This window comes from Erpetoichthys calabaricus, chromosome 5 (assembly GCF_900747795.2).
Source record: "Erpetoichthys calabaricus chromosome 5, fErpCal1.3, whole genome shotgun sequence".
Lineage (NCBI taxonomy): Eukaryota > Metazoa > Chordata > Cladistia > Polypteriformes > Polypteridae > Erpetoichthys > Erpetoichthys calabaricus.
In genome coordinates, this window is record NC_041398.2 from 61,721,326 (window position 1) to 61,744,584 (window position 23,259).

Here is a 23,259-nt window from a genome sequence, read left to right on the forward strand (position 1 = left end):
GCGTTTATATAAATGTGCACTGCAGTGGACTGCCATTCTATCCAGGATTGTTTTTAACATTTTATACTTAAAGAAAAGAAGAAAAAAATCACTTCTTCCTAACTACATCTTTTTTTTTTTCTTTTTAAATATGTGGAAATGTTTTTCCAGCATCTCCACATTCTCCACAGTAAGACTGAGTATATTCTGTTGCATTACATAATAAACACATCTCCATGTGTTTAGTAATGTCTGAATGGAAACTGTATCAGTTTTAACATGTAACAATTTAGTGTTATATAATCCAATAAAATATTACTACCAATGTTGTTTAAATTTGTATAACAATTATTGGTGTGACATTTCCCATTACTGCTGCTGAAATATATCTGACTGACCCTGTCTTCCCCCTTCCTATGTGGAAATATCCTGTCACTTTTCCATTACTACTTAGTTGGACTATGAGATTAAAAACAATAAACACTTCATTAGTCTGCTAGTTCAACTACATCGGTTTTATGTAATAATTATGTAGAACAGTGCTACTGACCTTCAAAGGTACTGTATGAATTAAAATTGCAGACAGTGACCACATCTAACAATTTTTTTTTTTTGGTGTTTGGTATTTTTAGTTCAGTCTGCAATTTCAAATTTAATGATAATCAAAACTGCAGTTACTTAGTTCACTAGTGTGCCCCCCTAACTCCACCCCTCCTCAAACCAGGTACTGTGTGGGAATTATTTCATGTGAAGTAGAAACACAGAGTGTATCAAACACTGTTGCAAAAAATGAACTGGAAATCACGCAACTAAATGGTTAGGGAAATAGGCAACATACAAAAAAACTTTTCCAGCACTATGCCGGATTTCTGATATTATTGCAGTTTCAGATTCATAAAAATGTTCTCTGCCTGTTAATCCATTTTATTTAATAAATTCTGTGATAATTAACAGACTGGTCTGTTATCCCATCTTCAGCAGCCTGCTTTATAGATAGATAGATAGATAGATAGATAGATAGATACATACATACATACATACATACATACATACATACATACATACATACATACATACATACATACTTTATTAATCCCAATGGGAAATTCACATTCTTCAGCAGCAGCATGCTGATACAATAAATAATATTAAATTAAAGAATGATAACAATGCAGGTGAAAAACAGACAATAACTTTGTATAATGTTGAATGTTAATGTTTACCCCCCCCGGGTGGAATTAAAGAGTCGCATAGTTTGGGGGAGAAACGATCTCCTCAATCTGTCAGTGGAGCAGGACAGTGACAGCAGTCTGTCGTTGAAGCTGCTCTTCTGTCTGGAGATGATACTATTTAGTGGATGCAGTGGATTCTCCATAATTGATAGGAGCCTGCTGAGCGCCCTTCGCTCTGCCACAGATGTTAAACTGTCCGGCTCCATGCCAACAATAGAGCTTGCCTTCCTCACCAGTTTGTCCAGACGTGAGGCGTCTTTCCTCTTAATGCTGCCTCCCCAGCACACCACTGCGTAGAAGAGGGCGCTCACCACAACTGTCTGATAGAACATCTGCAGCATCTTATTGCAGATGTTGAAGGACGCCAGCCTTCTAAGGTAGTATAACCGGCTCTGTCCTTTCTTGCACAGCGCATCAGTATTGGCAGTCCAGTCTAATTTATCATCCAGCTGCACTCCCAGATATTTATAGGTCTGCACCATCTGCACACAGTCACCTTTGATGATCACTGGGTCTATGAGGGGTCTGGGCCTCCTAAAATCTACCACCAGCTCTTTGGTTTTGCTGGTGTTCAGGTGTAGGTGGTTTGAGTCGCACCATTTAACAAAGTCATTGATTAGGTCCCTATACTCCTCCTCCAGCCCATTCCTGATGCAGCCCACAATAGCAGTGTCATCAGCGAACTTTTGCACATGGCAGGACTCCGAGTTGTATTGGAAGTCCGATGTATATAGGCTGAACAGGACCGGAGAAAGTACAGTCCCCTGTGGCGCTCCTGTGTTGCTGACCACAATGTCAGACGTGCAGTTCCCAAGACACACACACTGAGGTCTGTCTTTAAGATAGTCCACGATCCATGCCACCAGGTATGAATCTAATCCCATCTCTGTCAGCTTGTCCCTAAGGAGCAGAGGTTGGATTGTGTTGAAGGCGCTAGAGAAGTCTAGAAACATAATTCTTACAGCACCACTACCTCTGTCCAAGTGAGAGAGGGATCGGTGTAGCATATAGATGATGGCATCCTCTGCTCCCACCTTCTCCTGATATGCAAACTGCAGAGGGTCAAGGGCGTGTTGCAGTAGAACAAGATGTTGTAAATAAGTAATGATGGGCTTGTTTGGTGGGCTAGATGAGTGTGAAGAACAATGCCTTGTCACTTAGTGTCTCATTGCTTCTTTCTGCACTGTGTTCCAAAAAGCTACAGTATGGCATGAGCAGGGGAAAAAAGGGTACTGTTAATGCATGTCATGTATCAAATGTACAGGGCAGTTATTGTTGCTTTTCAGTTTACATCAATATTGACAGGAGCAACAGTCCCCACAGCTGACAATGTGACTTTGCCAAACCATGTTTGTAATTGCAATCAAAAAATACATCTTGCAATATTTATCATGGAACATAGTCTGTCATTCATAATAACTCGGCATCTCATTGACTTGTGTAAAAATCTGCCAGTGGACCAAAGTGCACTTACATGGTCAACATTTAAAATGTCTTCTTACACTTTTATGATAAATGACGTAGGCAATGCTAAAATGGAGCATAATGGCTGGCTGATGCAGCTATTATGCTAGAGCTCTAAGATAAAATATAAAATATGTATTTGTCATAGCAAAAGGAAGCACTTGAAATATGCTCATTGGTGGTGTTTATTAAAATGTTTGAAAAAACACTTGAAATTCATTAATTGCTAAAATTATTAATATAATATTACTGGTTCAGGTTTAGGATTTTTTCTTGATTTAACCCATCAACAAGCCATCAAATTTTGTTTCCAATGCTATCCAGAAGCTAGAACATTTTTTTCTCTTTATCTGTTAAACTGAATGCTACTAGGATGGACAAAATAATAGTAGAAAAACCATACTATTTGAGGCTAGTAGATACAATCCCAATAGCATAAACTACTTTTTAGAGTGTTGTTATGCCAATTAAATAAAAAGCAGGTCACCAACTTTTACAGTTTGAGCTTTGTCATTATTAGCTTTGTTAGTAACTTTGATCTAAATCCTGTATTCTAACAAAATGTGTTTAATGTATGTTTAATTGCCAAGATTTGTTTACTTTTGCAAAGGAACCTACTTTCTTAACCAAAACAAAAATGTTGTAAAGCATTGCCTTACTTTTCTTCATTTTACTGTATGCTTTTCTTTGTTTTTCAGTTACTGCCGCAGACGAGGCTGGTTGAAATCTACTCTTATTATGTCTGTTCCCCAGACTAATACATCTAAAGGAAAGGTGATGCTGAAGGAGTACAATGGCAACCGCATTGAAACAGAACATATCTTCAGGTGGATGACTGCTCATGTGGCTTCTCGAATAAAGACAATCCGCTACACAAGCCAGGTAGCGGATGAGTGGAACGCGAATGACCAGTATAAACTGAAAATGTACCTGTTTGCCAAACTGGACCAGCCTCCTGCTTTCTTTTCTGCCCTCAGTGTGAAGTTTACTGGAAGGATAGAATTCATTTTTGTAGATGTGCAAAAGTGGAACAACAAAAGCTACATGAAAGAAATTGGTGTGAAACACATACCATCATATGTTCTTAAAACACCTGAAGGAGCATACAGATATGGTAACAATACTGGGGAATTTATTTCCTTAAATGCAATGGAAACTTTTCTGCGCTCAGTGCAGCCAGAAGTGAACGACTTATTTGTTTTGAGCTTAGTTATGGTCAACCTAATGGCTTGGATGGATTTATTCATAACTCAAGGTGCAACTGTAAAGCGTTTTGTGGTACTTATAAGCACATTAGGGACATACAATTCTTTATTAATAATTTCTTGGCTACCAATATTGGGGTTTCTTCAGCTGCCATACTTGGACAGTTTTTATGAATACAGCTTGAAACTTCTAAGGTATGCTGATACCACAACAATTGCCTCATGGGTAAGGTCGGACTGGTCATTTTATTCTTCACATCCAGCCCTTTTTCTTAGCACTTATTTTGGTCAAGGTTTACTCATTGACTATTTTGAGAAGAAAAGAAGACGTAACAATGATAGTGAAATGAATGTGAACAACCTTGAATGGCTGTCCAGTCTCTGGGACTGGTATACAAGCTACTTGCTCCATCCCATTGCATCTTTGCATAACTTTCCCAATGAGTCTGACTGGGATGAAGATTCCAATTTACTTCTGGAAAGATTAGCATTCCCTGATCTCTGGCTTCATCCTCTAATTCCAAATGATTATATAAAAAATCTGCCCACTTGGTGTTTTCGCTGCTTGCGTGCCAGATGTGAAGGGGACACTGCAGAAGGCTTACAAGACAGTGACCCAGAATCTGAATGTGAAATTAAAACGGACACTGAACTGTCTGATACAGATCAAGGAAGCACACATGAAACTTGTAAACACTTTCCTTCCAGTCCTGACTGCTTTTGTAGTTGTAAAAAGAGATTCAGCCACCCAAAGAAACGAAGATGTAACAAGACTTTCAATCCTAATGAAGAGCTGGAGCCAGACTGGTGTCTATGGCCTAGTGATATGTTGAGATGCACGGAATGTGTTGTATGCCTGGAAAATTTTGAGAATGGCTGTTTGTTAATGGGTTTGCCCTGTGGCCATGTGTTCCACCAACAGTGCATAGTAGTCTGGCTTGCAGGAGGTCGACACTGCTGTCCTGTGTGTAGGTGGCATTCCTACAAAAAAAAGCTGAATAGACCCCAGCAACAGCAGCCACCTCTACAGTCCTTTCAGTCACAGACACTTTAAGAGTTTGTCAATAGGAACAACTACTGCTTAGCACTGGCTGGTTATCCCCCTCCTGCACTTCAGTATCTTGATACTTGATGTGTTAATGTTAGATGTCTTTGGTTTGTGTTGATTTATTTGTGGTTTCAATTTTTTTTTTCATCATTAGAACATAATGACAAACTGATCGACAGTTTAGTAGCACTAATGTTGCAGTGAAAATAAACAACTTTTTGGTTGCCTTGCCTTGTACATTTAAAATATATTGGCTGCATTTTTCTGTAGTGAAAATGATCTAATTATGAAGACCACGAAGGTAAACCTAAACTAATACTAAGAATACTAAGCTTATTTTAAAATGTTTGCAAAAACAGAAGTGTACTGATAATGAAGAAGATTTTCCCGAGTTAGAAAATGCCTTTCAGAGAAATGAAGTATCTGCAGTAATAATACTTTAAAATGTACTGTTATGTAAGAGAGTGTTTGACTACTGACCGTGTGTTTTAAGGCCAGGTAGCCTTAATGATTTTTGTTTTTAAAAAAACTTCTTTCTATGACACTACAGAGAAGCGTGAAACTTCTAAAAGGTTAAGCTACCTGCATGAAAAAGTAACCTTTATTGATTTCATTTTAAGATTGCAAGGTTCTGAAATTTTCCTTAATAATATACTAGTCAAGTCCATCTATGAACAGCAGCTGCTGCTTTTGAACAAAAAAGAGATAGAATTGCACATGTAACTAACAAGCACTTAAAAACACAGCTTGATGAAGATGTGTGCCTGTAGTCTGTTCACATTAGACACTCTTGGATTACAATAATAATTTCCATGCATATGTTTAAATTTTGACCTCTCTATCACCTCATTATAGCACTAATGCTGTACAAAAAATAATCCCTTAGAATGATGAAATTGTTTGTATTTAATTTTTTTTTTAATTTTCAGGATGTTTTCACTGCCGGCAAATAGTGAAATCTTAAAAGGCCATTCAGTCTTTGAAGTATGTACATTTATAGAAGCTACAAGAATTACAGAATTAACTGATGGCGACTAGTGCAATTTGCTTATTAATTACACTTTTTTGATTCATAGAGTAACGTTGCCAGTAACTGAGAGGCTCACCTCAAGTGGATAATGAGAGAAATAGTACTGGCAGCTGCCAAAATAGTTCTAGAAAAGGGCTGTACTGTATATACATTATATATTAAAAGATATTGGTGCAGAAAGGAAAAAAAAACACATGGTGATATTGGTTGAAATTTTGTGTTCTAGGACACATCCAAATGCATAAAGAAATTTTTGTGTTCATCTAATGTGCACCACAAGGGCATATGTTTTAAACATGGTTCTAATTAGATTAGTTTAAATTGTCATGCATTAATATACTGCAAATATGAGGGCTTTGACTGTAGGAGGAAGCCATCTATTAACACTTTCCCTAGCGTAATACACTTTGAAATATCACATAGTTTAGCAGGATTAGAAAAACACAGTTTGACTCTTTTTAAGCTGCCAATGCATTTTTAATATGAAAATTGGATTTTTTATTTTTCTTGCGTCAAATTCTCTTGCATCCTTTTTTAACTGGGTTCTTTTAATTTTTGTTTTTTGTCATAACTGTGCAGTGGGTTATATGTGAGTGTTTTATGTCCAGATCTTAAATAAAAGTACATGTACCAAGCAGCCTTTGTGTGGGGTTTTTATATTCTCCTCATCATCATTCCAATTACCTCCAGCACTGCATATTGATTGACATGACCCATTATAATATTCACTCATTTTCCCTGTCTTATTTCTTATTTTACATGTTATCTGATTTTCCTGTTAGGGAACCTGCCCAGTAGGACAGACCAGAGCACACTATCCTCAGCCACAGTTTCCAGCTAATTCTTGAGAGAATCCTTAATGCTCCCAGGCCAACTGAGAGAGGAGGATCCCTACAGCATGTCTACGATTTTTGAAAACTTTTAAATATACTCTCATGGAACACAACAGTTCAAAATTATAATCGGGTACTTAAAATGCTTCTTGTTGCCTGTGAGAAAATAATGAGTTCAACAAGTCTATTCCCAATTAAATGTATAGTTTGCCCATGATATTTATTTGTACTTTTTGCAAAAAAACTTAAATCAGAAATTGTGCTCTACTAGACATTACTGAAAAGTCTGTTTATGATAACTCTCAAGGAAATACAAACTTTCTTAAGCAGATTTCCATTTATCACAGTTGATTCAGTAATAATATCAAAGTAATGAGGGTTTAAAAGTTGTCACAAACTGGAAACTCCTCAGTAGATTAGAAGTTCTGTTGGCTTGTGAATTAATTCTTTGTCATCTTTCACAGCGTTAATGAATTTAGATTCTTTTGAACCCCTGGGAGTTCTTCCCAGATCACGTCAGGTGATTTTTATGTCTGTTGAAATTGCAACAATTTCCTTTATGGGATTTTCATATAAAATGCAGTTACAGTATATAAAGTGTAGAACTTGGCCCGGACACAGACAGGCAGACATGTTAATTTCACCACCACACGTTTATTTATACAACTAATATTTACAAGTATTGTGACACAAACCCCAATCTTCCCCAAAGTCCAGGCCAACCACTCTGCCTCTTCGGACCGTCTCTTTCTAACACCTTGTCCTGCTTCCACCCAACTCCAGCCTTGAATGAAGGGAGGCGGCCCCTTTTATCTGTAACCGGATGTGCACCGGCAATCCCGCTGACACGCCCCAGTGTGGCGGAAATGCTGGCTGTCCTCCCGGAAGCACTCCAGGTGTTTCCTCTCTTCATCCCCCCAGCACTTCCTGGTGTGGCGAAAGTACTGGGGTCCAGGGTCCTTCAGGCAGGGGGACACCCCCTGGCAGTGACCACGGGCCCCTACAGGGTTGGGCTTCCAAGCCCTGTACCCGTGGCCCCCAATACAACCAGGACGGACGCCCCCTCGTGGTCTGGAGGAGGAATGAGCCCTCCTCCTGTCTTCCTGGGAGTCCCGTCCGGGTGCCACAAAAGTAAATGAATGGTAATAAACATTATTTGATTTGGCTTATTTATCTCATGATAAAATTATATTTCCTGCTTGTAATAATGGATAAATAATCAAAGGTAAGTGAAACCATAAAAGTTAATGTCTGTTGTTTTTATATTACTAAGTGTAGCAAAAAGAGGTCATTCTTGCCTTGACTAATTTAAAAACACTTTTTGTTGTCTATGCTCATCTAAACTCATCAGATAAACAAATGTGTTTCTTAACAATTCACCTTTCGCAGTGTTCAAGTAAGGTTAGTTTTGCATATGCCCATTTTGGTTAAACTTTGTGTTGCACTGCCCAACATTCTTAATATGTTGTGATGGGGGGCCACGGCCATTACCCGCCCAGGATGCCAGCAGGATGGAAGGACCAGGGGAGAGAGCTGCCACAAGGCACTACCTTCCCCAGGATCCTGGAGGGCAGCTCTACTGGGCGGCTGTGACACTACAGACACTACCCACAGGGCACCCTAGGAGTTGGAATTTGGCACAGCCCTGTTGGGTCAGCCACAAGAAAATTATTTAAAAATGGGTCTCCTGCCTACAGACGGCCAGGAAGTCCCATCTGGGATGGCACTCCAGCTGCCCCAACCCCAACACAGACAGGCAGAGACACGAGTTCCAGCACAGCACATGTTTATTTACAAGTGTGGAAGCACTTTTCCCTCGCTCCACACAATGTATAGTGTCAACATTTTAAACTAGTATCATTAGTACTCATTGCTGGGATTTGCTGCATTTTTCTATGAAGAAAAACTTTTTCAGACCATAGTTAAGAGAATGTGCCCAGCATACAACTGGGGAGTGAAACAGAGAAGAACATCACCAAGCTTTTATTCAATGCTGCAAAGTCAGAGTTTGCATTCTAGAACACCTCAGTCCCTGTTCCCATTCAAAACAGCACATTGCTTTGCTGCTGTGAATGAATAGGATAACAGATAGAGAAAGAAAACGGAGAAACTATGAAGAGGATTTAGTAGGAAAAGTAGCCAATTTACATTCTTATGTCATAAATTGGAAAAAACACAGTAATGGAAAACACTTTATGATGGTATTCTTAGAAATACTTCTGGTGCTATTTGCAGGACAAAAAGAGAATGGGACTTAATAACATGGGAAATATATGAGTATAAAACCAGGTTTTGAATGAGGTAAATGGTTATAGCAATATACATCTGCATAGCTGAAATTAGGTAAAACTGTAGATTGTTGGTATCTACATTGGCTTTCAGTTAATGGTAGAAATGATGTTATAGTTATGAATGGCGTCTCTACCTATTTATCTTACAAAATGCATTAATGCCTATAATACAAAGAATAACACCTTCTTACATTATCTTTCTAATGTCAGATCCACTCTCAGGCCAACCAAGTAATGACTTTTGGCTGACAACATAGAAAATAGCATAAAGTTTGAGGGTGGTAGTAGAGGGCTATGACAAGCAAGACACATAGAGAAGGCAGTCATTATACAGTTAAATGAGCACCTCAATAAACATGCTATTCTTGATAAATTTCAGTCAGGTTTTAGAACAAATCACAGCACAGAAACTGCACTCGTTAAAGTAGTAAATGACTTGCGGGTAAATGCAGACAGAGGCCATTTATCTGTTCTCATCCTCTTAGATCTGAGTGCCGCATTTGACACCATTGATCATAATATTCTTAAGAATCGCCTTAGTCAATGGGTGGGCCTCTCTGGCAGTGTCTTAAATTGGTTTGAATCCTACCTGGCAGGGAGAAAATTCTTTGTTAGTTGTGGTAATTATAACTCAAAGACACATGATATTCTATATGGTGTTCCACAAGGCTCTATCCTGGGTCCACTGCTCTTCTCAATCTACATGCTTCCATTAGGTCAGATTATCTCAGGGCACAACGTGAGCTACCACAGCTATGCTGATGACACACAGCTGTATTTATCAATAGCACCTGATGACCCCAAATCTTTTGATTCGCTAACACAATGTCTAACTTGTATCTCAGAATGGATGAATAGTAACTTTCTCAAATTAAATAAAGAAAAAACCGAAATCTTAGTGATTGGCAATAATGGATACAATGAGGCTATTAGAAATAAACTGGATGCATTAGGATTAAAAGTCAAATCGGAGGTAAAAAGCTTAGGGGTAACCGTTGATTGTAATCTGAATTTTAACTCGCATATTAATCAGATCACTAGGACAGCATTTTTTCACCTAAGAAACATAGCAAAAGTTAGACCTCTTATATCATCGAAAGATGCAGAGAAATTAGTTCATGCGTTTGTTTTCAGTCGGCTAGATTACTGTAACGCACTCCTCTCAGGACTACCCAAAAAAGACATCAATCGTTTGCAACTAGTGCAGAATGCAGCTGCTAGAATCCTTACCAGGAAAAGAAAATCCGAACACATTTCTCCAGTTTTGATGTCACTACACTGGTTACCTGTGTCATTCAGAATTGACTTTAAAATTCTGCTTATGGTTTATAAAGCTTTAAATAATCTCGCCCCGGCTTATATATCGGAATGTCTGACACCTTATATTCCAAATCGTAACCTCAGATCCTCAACTGAGTGTCTCCTTAGAATTCCAAGAGCAAAACTTAAAAGAAGTGGTGAGGTGGCCTTCTGCTGTTATGCACCTAAAATCTGGAATAGCCTGCCAGTAGGAATTCGCCAGGCTAATACAGTGGAGCACTTTAAAAAAACTACTGAAAACACATTATTTTAACATGGCCTTCTCATAACTTCACTGTAATTTAATCCTGATACTCTGTATATCTAATTCATTATAATAACTATTCATTCAAAATCTGTACTAACCCCTACTCTCTCTTCTGTTTCCTTTTCCGGTGTCCTGTTGGTGGTGGCGCACCTACCCAAAGCACCATGATGTTCCAACAATGATGGATGGATTAAAAGCCAGAAATCTGTATGACCATCAGCATCAAGTGACTCCGTGAAAAACCCGAACTACAAAGAGGACTATTTCATTTATGTTAGGTAGAATGCCCAAAGGGGACTGGGCGGTCTCGTGGCCTGGAACCCCTACAGATTTTATTTTTTTCTCCAGCCTTCTGGAGTTTTTTTTTGTTTTTTCTGTCCACCCTGGCCATCGGACCTTACTCCTTTCTATGTTAATTAATGTTGTCTTATTTTAATTTCTTATTTTGTCTTTTATTTTTCTTCTCTCCATTATGTAAAGCACTTTGAGCTACTTTTTGTATGAAAATGTGCTATATAAATAAATGTTGTTGTTGTTGTTGATATATACATATACTGTATGTATATATACATATATATATACATATTTCAAACTTGTAAATTATTTTTTTTAACTATCTTCTAGTTGTAAGTTTGTGCAATGCTCTGTGCCTTATTAAAATAAATTGATCTGCGTTCATACAGTTCTGGTGGTAGGACCTGAAGGATGTCGCACACATGCGATTGGGAGGCAGCTAGAGGGCCTGAATAATAGTAGTGCCACACCAAACCAGGGGGTGGCGAGCTGCACTAACTCATCTCTGCAGACCATCAACGGGAAATTCCGCTAGGTTCTGGTGTCATTGAAGACGTCACTTCTGGTCCTGAAGATGCCACTTCTGGGTCTGGCGCTATTGAGGACGTCACTTCCGGTCCCGGTCACCGATTATGTCACTTCCTGTGCTGGCTTTTAAAGCTGCCATATTCTCACTCTCAAATTAATTCTGTTATGGACTTTTTATCTCTTCCTATTCCTACTTATACCAAAAAAGGCCACACAAGAGAAACACAAGCTTGACCTTTCTTTTTTACAGCTAGTAAAAATAATATATTTTATTAAATGTAATTACTTTTGTAAATCTGAATTTTAATATTTAATGTTATCAAATGCATGTATTTTGTGTGTATATAATTAAATCGGAAATTAAATAAATGTTTAAAGAATAAGTACAGTGGAACCTCGGTTCACGAACGTCTTGGTACACGTACAAATCGGTTTATGACCAAATTTTCGCCAAACTTTTGCCTCGGTTCACGACCACACACTCGGTATACGAACGAGCCAGTTTCCCTTTCGGTTTGTACTTGTTCAGTCTCTCCCTGTGCATTTCCTGTGCAGCGAGCAAGAGAGAGAGAGAGAGAGCGCGTGACACACACACACACACACACACACACACACACACAGAGGCAGCGGGAGAGAGAGAGAGGGCTGGACTCATAAGATAGAGAAGGCAGTTAAAGAATGCCCCGGGCTTTATTTTGTTTTCACTTCTGTTTCCAGCGATCGGTTCATAGCGTGCATTGTTGCAATGTTACTTTTCTTGGTGGTTTATTAAATTATGGATTTTTTCAAATGTTCATTTTTTTCCCTGTGCTTAAAACTCATTAAAAAAAAAGTGTTTTTAGCCAGCGGTTGGTAGCGCTATAGTGCAAACTATTGCAGTGTTAGTTTTCTCTGTTGTTCAAGGTTTTCTCAGTGTTATTCAATGTTTTTACATTTAGTTTACTATTACGCTGTGCATTCTATGGTTTGATTAACTATATTTGTGCTTAAAAACTTAAAAAAAATATATATTTACATACAGTATGTATGGTCTGGAACGGATTCATTGTATTTACATACAATCCTATGGGGGAAATTGCTTCGGTTCACGACCAAATCAGTTTACGACCAGAGTTTTGGAACGAATTATGGTCGTGAACCGAGGTTCCACTGTACGTTCAGAAAACCAAGAAAGGGCTGAATAAATTTCTCTAATATAATAAAAAAAGTCCTGGGACGAGACGTGACTTTTTCAGAGAGACACTCACATCTCGCGAAACAAGACTTTGTGCCAAGATATTTAACCACGCTCGGGGGCGGATTTAAAAGGCATAGAGTAGATGACAAAGTAGAACATCGTAACGAATTCAAAAACATTGGCACGATACACATGCAGAGCAGGTTAGAGATAATGGAAGTACTATAATTCGAAAGTCCCAAAAGATAAGATCGCGTTAGCACAAACAAATGGAAATTATTACTCGGTGAAATAACAGAACAACGAAAAGAGATCTAATATATTGTTCGGATTTAAACTTTAAGTTGGAGACTTGTAGATAGTTGCCATCAGGAAAATGTAGTGTTTCTTCCCAATGAAGAGGCGTATCCGTGAGAATTAAAAGATTTGTTGTTTGGTGAAAGTGAAATCCATATATGCGAGCGGCAGAGACGCAAAGTGGCTGGCACATAGTGCAAGCCAGGGGGGTTGGCGAGCGAATGTTAAAGGCTATATGACTGTTGTCAAATTCAAACTTTTCTCATGTTCTCAGAGGAAAATCATGAAATAAGGGTTTATATTTTATCCATTAGGTAGCTGGATAGGTTTTATCCAGCTGGGTCATTGTCTGTGTGGAATATGTTCACATTCCTAAAGTCTGTGTGTGTCTGCTGTCGCATCCCAAAGATGAGGGCATGCTAGGTTTACTGACTGGTGGCTGTAAGTTGTTCCCATTTTAGTTAGTGGGAGTGTGTGAAGAATGCGTATCCCATCCATATTTCTACCTGCCTTACACATGATTTAGTGAGGACAGGAGAACACACAATAATTTATAATTTTGTTTCTCATTAAACAACAATAAATACTACAAAATGACAAAGCAAAAACAGGACTTTAGGAATTTTTGCAAATTTATAAAATAAAAAGCTGAAATATCTCACTGATGCAGGTATTCAGATCCTTCTATTGATCATTGCTGAAATGTTTCTACATTTGATATGGAGTCCAACAATTCAACTGATAGGACATGCACAGAAAAGGCACTACATAAAGTCCCACATATGGCACTGTGTATAACAGCAAAATCCAAGCCATAGCATAAAAGGAACTGCCTGCAGAGCGTAGAGGAGGTTGGGAGCATGCGCTGATATAGCACGTTGCCGCACCCAGAGGCAGGATTTTGTTGATGTCTGCAAAAATAAAAAACCATCTGCACCAATGAAGGTTCCCAAATGCACAGTGGCATCCATAATTTTTAGTTGGAAAAAGTTTGGAACAACCACTACTCATCCTAGAGCTGGCTGCCCTGCCAAAGTGAATAACAGGGGGATAAGGACATTGGTGACCAAGAACCTGATCACTACAAAACTCCACTAATCTGGTCTTTATGGCAGAGTGGCCAGAAAACACGTGAAAGACCATTTGGAGTTTGCAAAAATCCTAAAGGACTCTAAAACTGTGAGAAAAAAGATTTTCTGATCTGATAAAACCAAAATTGAACTGTTTGGCCTCACTTCTAAGAGTCATGTTTGGGGGAAACGGGCAGCACTCACCACCTGTACAAAACCATGTAAGTAGTGAAGCATGGTGGTGGCAGCATCGTGCTGTGGGGTTATTTTTTAGAGGCAGAGACTGGGAGACTAGATAAGGTTTCGGGAAGCTGAAAAAAAGCAAAGTACCGAAATATCGTTGATGAAAACCTGCATCAGGGTGCTCTGGGCCAAAGGTTCACCTTCCAACAGGACATTGATTCTAAGCACAAAGTAAAGACAACACAGGGGTGGCTTAGGGACAACTCTGGGAATGTTCTTGAGTGGCCCTGCCAGAGCCCAGACTTGAACCCAATGGAACATCTCTGGTGAGATCTGACAATAGGTGTCCACTGAAGGTCTACATCCAACCTGAATGAGCATGGGAGAATCTGCAGAGGAGAATGACGTAAAATTCCCAAATCCACAGATGTGAAGCTTGTCATGTCATACCCAAGAAGACCCAGGTCGTCATTACTGCCAAAGGTGCTTCAAAGGAATTACTGAACAAGGGGTCTGAATGTTTGGGAACTTCAGTTTTTTTATTTCTAGTAATTTTGCCAAAAATACTAAATTCCTGTTTTTGCTTTGTTGTTCTGGGATATTAGGAGTTGCTTGATGAGAGAAAATAGAATTTAAAAGATTTTGGGCTAAGGCTTCAACATAACAAAATATGTAGAAAAAAATGGAAGGTTTTCAATACTTTTTTGAGGACGCTGTATATTACGATACTTCTTAAGGTGCAACTTGTCATTTCTCTCCATAATGTCAAATAGGCCCGGAAATTAGTAAAATGGATAATATAAAGTTTGAAGGTGTGACATTCAAACTGTACAGTGACTTTCTTTTATCAAGACACTGGTTTTGCTTTGAAAATGATAACTGGATTGACAGAGCAATAGTTTCATAATAAATGTAACCATTTTGGGCAGTAGTGGGTAATGATTATATATAAACTGTGCAGGGTGTCCTCTGATAAGCTCTGATTTAAATAATGGCATAACATGAAATATCAGTTATTCACGTGAATGTTATAATTACAGCGGGAATCCACAAAATTTTGCCTGCTAGTACATAGTTGATCATATTAAGAAATTGCATTAATGATTACATCAGACTCCCAAGGAGACATACTTAAACTAAACTGAATTGTGATTTAATACATTATAAGGACTTCTAAATAGATTAGAAATAATTACTAAAAAAATAAAAATATAAAAGTTTTAAAATGCTTTACAAAATAACGACGCGATGTAGTTGATAAAGTAGAAATATGACTTTTATAAGTATTAACTGCAACATCAGATGAATAAGTTTACAATAACATAAAAATTACCCAATAAAAGTGTGTCTTGCGGAAAAAAAATCGACTTTTCTTAAATAATTGTCACCAACACGACTTCTTTTTTGATGCTAATTGTGCCGCAGCCCAATCATAGCCTGACGGTGACGTGATCCATTCCAGGGCACCCAATGCCGGAAATACGTAACCGGAAGTAGGAAGAGTTTGATTTGTTGTGATCGTGGTGAAGACCAGTGAGTAGACGACTTGAATTTTCTTCAATCATATCAAAATGGGCCTTTTTGGGAAAACGCCAGAGAAACCCCCAAAAGAACTGGTAAGACATGACCCCTTTTATCTATCTCGTATGCCATTTAAATTATGCGTTTGTAGCTGCGTTGGTAAGAGTTTACAAATTAATGTACATAAATATATACTATTTACAAGAGATAGACAAGTAATGACACACCATAATAACGATTGGGTGTTGAATGTAAAGTATTTTACATCAATATACGGTGTCGATAATATTTTAATATCAGACTCTTGTGGATTGTAACAGTTTCGTTAAACTTTGCTAAATCAGTTTTCATGTACAGTACTCGGTTACTTTCCACGAATAATGTTATCAGAGCCGTTCAGTTCAAATTCAGAGTCGCGTGGGTCCAGCATCACCGGGCACAAGTCGTAGGCTGGGCTCTCTCACAGTTTTCATTTAATCTAACCTGTGCGTTTAGGAATGTGGGAGGAAAACCAGAATAACCAGAGAGGAACTCACGTACTCACGAGGAAAACGTGCAAGTTCTACACAGAGGGATTCGGATGCAGAAATCAGAAGAAGTTATTTTGTTGTCCGGTACAGATTGTGGTGCAGTGGTCACGTCGCTTAACCACAGCATTAAGCCATTGACTAACTCGTTTATTTTAACAAAGTTTTGGATTTTAGTACATTACAACCTCAAACCCCCCGAAGCAGTGATGAAATGAAAAAAAAAACTAAAAACATGAAGGTGGATGTGTTCTTTACATTAAACATTAATGGCCTCAACAGTCTTAATCTACTTGTCTACATTTCTAAACCACATTTTTATAAAGAGCTTGCAAGAAGAACCTGACAAGTTGGAATAAAAGTTCTGTTTTTACATATTTGCCTATTTTCTTTATTTTATAACATAAAATGTACATCTTCAATTGAAATAGGATCATGTTTTGTACAATGAATTGACACCTGACCACATTATATAAATTTGAAGAAAGATTGCAGAATGCTAAAACAGGGCCTCCCAAACCTTTTTAAGCCAAGGCACCATAACCCTTTGCACCACCTGACCAGGGCCCTCCACTAATGTAAAGCCAATTCTGTGAAACAGAGCACGATCCTGAATCTTGGTTTCTGTTAACAGCAGGCCCACAGCATGATTTTGGACATTGGCAGACCTTTTATTCAAACCAAATGCTAATTATTGGGGACTGTTGACAAAAATGTGATCAAATATCACGCAATTGATTTTCAACCCAACCTTTTTCTTTTAGTATACTATTTCCAGAAATTGAAATGTTATGAGGTATCACCATTTTTTTTCTTATATTGTAACTCTTGAAAGACACCACAAACTCAATATTTATTTACTATCCACCTATCCACCCCTATTTTGCAATTTGGAATGTTAACAAGAGGTTATTATTAGTTTTTGTTTTATGTGGGTCTGTTTTTTTTTTAATTTTCCATTTATTTGCCAAATTTTCATATAATGTAAAAACGGTAGTGTGATTTGATATGGATTAAAAAAGGCCTTTCAAAACTTTACATTTATAAAAAGTGTACAGTTAAATTCGAACTTAGATCAAAAGCAGGAGAAAAATAACTCCCAGCTTACAGACAATTATAATCAGTGTTTTTCTAGTTTAAAAGTAGTTTTTATTTAGTTTTAGTTTTTTGACACCGCAAAATGGTTTTCTTTATATTTGTCAAATTTTATCATTCCTGTTGTGCCTATCAACTTAATCCATACAAATTTGCTGTCTGTGACAGAACCCAATTTTCTCATGATAATGTGACAGTTCAAGTCTTCAGTAAAATCCAAAAATGTGGAATTATTATCAAGTGTGTTCTGATGTCATTTGTTAATTTGACCTAAACAAGTATAAGCATAGGGTTTTTAATTTCAAAAACACGTTTTTGATTTTGAGATTCCCTTTCTAAGCAGTAAGATAACCGCACTCATTTACACTTAAGTCTACTATTGATATCTCCTGATGCTGACTATATGTTATCTACCCATTTAGAAACTTACAAATTGTATGTTTTTCAGGAAATTCTTACTGTAGTAATATTTAGTACTGTTAATAATAGCAGAAACAGTGTATACCACATTTCTGCAAGCATACCATTTACATTAAACATGGTCCTGAACATCTGTTATAGTGACATCTAATATCATTCACATAATAAGCAACATGTAATGCTTGGGGTGCCTCCCTGTGAGTATATACTGGGAGGATGTAATCTAACGGGACATATAGGAATAAACATACTCTATGTTGGCAATTTAGAGTGCTTAAAGACAGTCCTGCTATAAAACAATATCTGAGTTACACACATTTATTTCATATGTACATGAGGAGAACATGCAGTCTCCAAACAAACATTGACCAGGCTGGCAAACAAACATGAACTCCTGGCACTGTGTATTAAGAATACTAGTAATAATAAACATAATACATTTTATTTGTATAGCACCTTTCAAGTGTTCAATGAGCTTTACAGATAGTCAAAGGAATACAATAGAAATAAAAGAAAGCAAAGGTGGCATTCATAACACAGGATACAGAGTAATATTAAACATTAATAATAAATTGAAATTCAAGATTTTGAATTAATTTAAAAAACAAGCAGGAACAAAAAGAAGAAAGCCATGAACAAAGAGCATAATTTGACATGTTTAAGTGAATGATATATAAATAATAATATAATAAATATAGTTGTCACAGTCACTCATGGCGATAAGGAACAATAAACAGGATAAGAGTGGATTTCGTTATCAGTTTCACAGCTAAAAGGCTGGATGAATTTGACCATTTAATGATCCTCTTTTTACTGTTCAGTTCAGATATAACATATAAATATTCAGGCGGGAGTTTTCCCAATTAGAGATGTAACTGTTTTTTTTCGTTTTTTGGCTGACTTATCAAGACTGCAGTCTGCAATCTAATGCCTTACCACTGATGAGCTGTGTGTTAAGCAGAGCAATGCTAGATAAATGAAGTTTGCTTTACACACATCCATCACCAGTTTATTTCCATTTAATGCAGGTTTGGTACATTTTCTGTAATGGGGGTTCTCATTTTCATTGCCCACATTGTGATAGCACCTGTTTAAGACTTTAATGAGTTTGATCTTTTCAGTCACAGGACACATATTGGCTTAATGTCTTTTTTGAGCCGGCCAGTACTCTCATTACATTGCTATTGAAGAAATCCCCAGCAGGTCTGCTGCTCCTAGTGTACTTGGAAGTGTTTTGTAGTCTTTTGAAATAGCTTGGTTATATGAGAAGAATAGGTGTGTCTGATAAAGTGGCATGTTCATTGTGTTCCTGTACTGGACAAGCAGGGCTACTGATGTTTTTTATGCACTGCATAGTGTATGCCAAGTATTTTTTAAAGGAGCTTTCTTTCTCTGTAGTACAGCTGTTTGCAGCGTTGCCCATGAACCTCTTTGTATATCCTGAACTTCCAAAGTAGATGGATCCACTTTTATTTTCTTCTTCTAAACTAAATGCATGGTGTGCTACCAGTTTATCCTTCAACATCTGCTTCAGTATTCATCTAATTGTTGTATTATTAATGTCTGCTCCTATTCACATGGCTTTGCTGTCAGTTGTACCGTGTGTCTAATTGTTGTGTTAGTCTTAATTACTTTGAAACTTAATTTTCAGTGCTGCAGTTTTAAATATATATACAGTAATCCCTCCTCCATCACGGGGGTTGTGTTCCAGAGCCACCCGCGAAATAAGAAAATCCGCGAAGTAGAAACCATATGTTTATATGGTTATTTTTATATTGTCATTCTTGGGTCACAGATTTGCGCAGAAACACAGGAGGTTGTAGAGAGACAGGAACGTTATTCAAACACTGCAAACAAGCATTTGTCTCTTTTTCAAAAGTTTAAACTGTGCTCCATGACAAGACAGAGATGACAGTTCCGTCTCACAATTAAAAGAATGCAAACATATCTTCCTCTTCAAAGGAGTGCGTGTCAGGAGCACAGAATGTCACATAGATAGAGAAAACAATCTCTAGCAAACAAATCAATAGGGTTGTTTGGCTTAAGTATGCGAAGCACCGCGGCACAAAGCTGTTGAAGGCGGCAGCTCACACCCCCTCCGTCAGGAGCAGACAAAGAGAGAGAGAGACAGAGTTTGTTTTTCAAGCACAAATCAATACAAGCCCTTCGAGCTTTTAAGTATGCGAAGCACCAGCTGCACAAAAGATAGCAACGTGAAGATAATCTTTCAGCATTTTTAGACGAGCGTCCATATCGTCTAGGTGTGCGAACAGCCCCCCTGCTCAATCCCCCTACGTCAGGATCAGAGAAAGTCAACGCAAGAGAAAGAGAAAAGTAAGCTGGGTAGCTTCTCAGCCATCTGCCAATAGCGTCCCTTGTATGAAATCAACTGGGCAAACCAACTGAGGAAGCATGTACTAGAAATTAAAAGACCCATTGTCCGCAGAAACCCGCGAAGCAGCGAAAAATCCGCGATATATATTTAAATATGCTTACATATAAAATCCGCGATGGAGTGAAGCCGCGAAAGGCGAAGCGCGATATAGCGAGGGATTACTGTATACATATACTGCATCGCCTAATTACTAAGATTCTCTTACTGCTCTGTGAGTTTTCAGGCTTGTTAGATAACTAATGGAAATGTAAATTTGAATCATTGAACAGCAATACTGCATACAGTGGTGTATAACTAGGAAAAATCTCATATTGTTTAGCAATGCAGTTTATCTACTTTAAAGAGCCACTTGTTGAATCTTGTTAAAATTTCACATACATAAGTTGATCTTTAAGTAAGCAATTTTTTAACAGAGTGTTTAATGCCTAGAATACAACCTTGGAATATACAATAATAATTTATATTTAATTTAAAAAATGTCAACTGCTGGTAATCTTTTGAAGCAGTGAGTACTGAGCTAAATATTGTACGCTGTGGCCTAGAAAACATGCTTGCAAACCTTCTCACTACTGATATCTACACTCACCGGCCATCTCCTATTAGGTGAATACCAGGTTGAATCCCCTTTTGCCTTCAGAACTGCTGGAATTCTTCGTGGTATAGATTCAGCAAGGTGATGGAAATATTCCATAGGTTTTTTGGTCCATATTGACATGATAGCATAGCACAGTTGCTGCAGATTTGTCTGCTGCACATCCATGATGCGAATCTCCCATTCCACTACATTGCAAAGTCCAGATATACTCTTGTGACTATGGAGGTCATTTGAGTACATTGAGCTCAGTGTCATGTTCATGCAACCAGTTTGAGGATTTGAGTTTGTGACATGGTGTGTTATCCTGTTGGCGGTAGCCATCAGAAGATGGGAACATTGCAGTCATAAAGGGTTGCCTTTCTATCAGCTCGAACCAGTCTGCCCATTCTCTTGTGACCTCTGGCATCAACAAGACTTTTTCGCCCAGAGACCTGCTGCTCCCTGGATTTCTTCCCTTTTTCTGACCAATTTCTGTAATCCCTAGAGATGGTTCATCAACAGTTTCTGAAATACTCCGACCAACCCATGTGGCACCAACAACCACGCCACATTCCAAGTCACTTAAATCACCTTCCCTTCCCATTCTGATGCTCAAATTGAACTTCAGCATGTTGTCTTGACAATGTCTATATGTGTAAATGCATTGAGTTGCTGCCATGTGATTGGCTGACTAGATATTTGTGTTAACAAGAAATTGAACAGGCATACCTAATAAAATGGCTGGTAAGTGTATACAGGTACCTTCACAAGCGGCATAGTCACTTTGGAATTATACTGTGTATAATAAACTTTGATTTTTTTTTCTTTTACATTTTTTATGGTTGGTCAGAGTAATATGCTCCCAGGTGAGAGTTCTTATTAAGAAATCATAACTTTTGTTTTTGCCTGGTCTAAAATATTTAAATTAGTAAGCGGTTGTTAGTGATTTACTTTAATTTTACCTGGCTGGAATTTGTTTTTGAAAAAGGAAGGAAGAGGATGCAGCTAGGGTTTTATCTCCGGAAACATAACCTCTGTTTCTCTCTAAAAGAAAATAGAATGTTGAAATAAAATAACTTATGAAGCATCTGTTGTTATGTCCTTCATTTTTGCCATTTTTCCCCAGAGGATAGCTCCCCCCCCATTGTTGCCAATTTTGGTTTGTTTATTCTTTAGGCACAGAATTAATAAAGTACCGTTTGAAAAGAAAGCAAATATCTAATCCTGTATTTTGAAAGCATATGTTTAAATAACACTGGAAAAGTTCAAAGTGTAACGTTATGAAGACACCGTTTGTTTATTCTTCCTGCCTCATAATAGGTTAATGAATGGTCATTGAAGATCAGAAAAGAGATGCGGGTGATTGACAGACAAATCCGAGGTACGTTGTTTTTTTCCTAATAATTTTTTATAGTTGTTTTTAACTAGTTTGTCTATGCAAGAAAAGAGTGTAGATGCTTGAAATATGAACTGTTTAAAACCTGCATAGCTCAGGGAACCTCTTTTTTTTCTTTTATACTTTTTAGATGTAATAATCATAATACATAAATAGGAGTTTGAAGGCCTTCTTGAACAGGAGTCATACAGCTAAAGTGAATGAATAATTATGATTAGTGTTATTTTACAGTGCAACTCACAAGTTTAAAAGACGCAGGAATAATTAAGATTCATTTACAATTTTGCACAACTAGTAATGTTTATCATAAGTATTTTGTGTTTGGATAGATTGAGATAGTTGTGCGGTTGCTGTTTCACAGCTCCAGAATTCTGAGTTTGAATCCTGACCTGGCAAATGCCTTTATACAGTTTGCATGCAACCCACCCACACCCCAACCCCTTTTGGAACGCCAGTTTTTTTTGGTCACATTCCAAATATATGCATGGTAGTTTAACTGGTAACTCTTGGGGTGTAAGTGCTGACTGTAATATACTCATTTGCTATCTAGGATTAGTTGAACCATTTCACCTCTTCTGCCTGGGTTAGGCACTGGCTCCCTGTGGCTGTGTAAGGAATAATTGTGCTAAGAAATGTATTAGTGCTTCAAGCTTATAAATGTGAATAAAATTACAATTATGTAAGATTATGATTGAGTGCTTGCTGTCAAGAGTAGTTTAAGAAGTTGTTTGTAATTAAAGTTAAAGCTGGCTTTCTGCTGGGTGCAGCATAGGGCTGAGCCTATGCTCAATTATATCGACCATCTCTGATTGGCTGGTTACATCTCCAATTGGCACCAAACATTTGCATATATTTTCTCAAAGCACCAAACTGCAGCCATCAATTTTTGTAATCTCACAAGAAGGATGTCAGACACTTCCATTTGCAGCAGGTGGTGCTTGCGAATCCTGACTTTAACTAGTTTGGCAGCAGTGCGCTGTGTTAGTGAGAAGGAAGCCTGATCAGTGTGACCTGCACAGTGTGAATGGTAAGAGTGCAAGTACACTATATGGACAAAATTATTAGGATACCTGACCATTATACCAATGGCGACTTTAATGACATTGCATTCAAATACATAGACATTAATATGG

At 37.8% G+C, this 23,259-nt stretch overlaps 1 protein-coding gene across 3 annotated transcripts in view; it reads left to right on the forward strand.

Moving 5' to 3' along the window:
• Positions 1 to 23,259, forward strand: part of rnf103 (ring finger protein 103) — a 55,223-nt gene that overhangs the window by 20,140 nt on the left and 11,824 nt on the right. Inside the window, exons 1-2 of one of the 3 annotated variants that reach the window (XM_028801567.2) lie at positions 15,654 to 15,814; positions 22,051 to 22,111. In XM_028801567.2, coding sequence (XP_028657400.1) covers positions 15,770 to 15,814; positions 22,051 to 22,111 — 106 coding nt within the window. In that variant the 5' untranslated portion in view covers positions 15,654 to 15,769. Of the gene's footprint in view, positions 1 to 3,373; positions 6,596 to 15,653; positions 15,815 to 22,050; positions 22,112 to 23,259 lie in introns of those variants that run through there. The other 2 variants (XM_028801566.2, XM_028801568.2) reach the window with 2 other exon arrangements.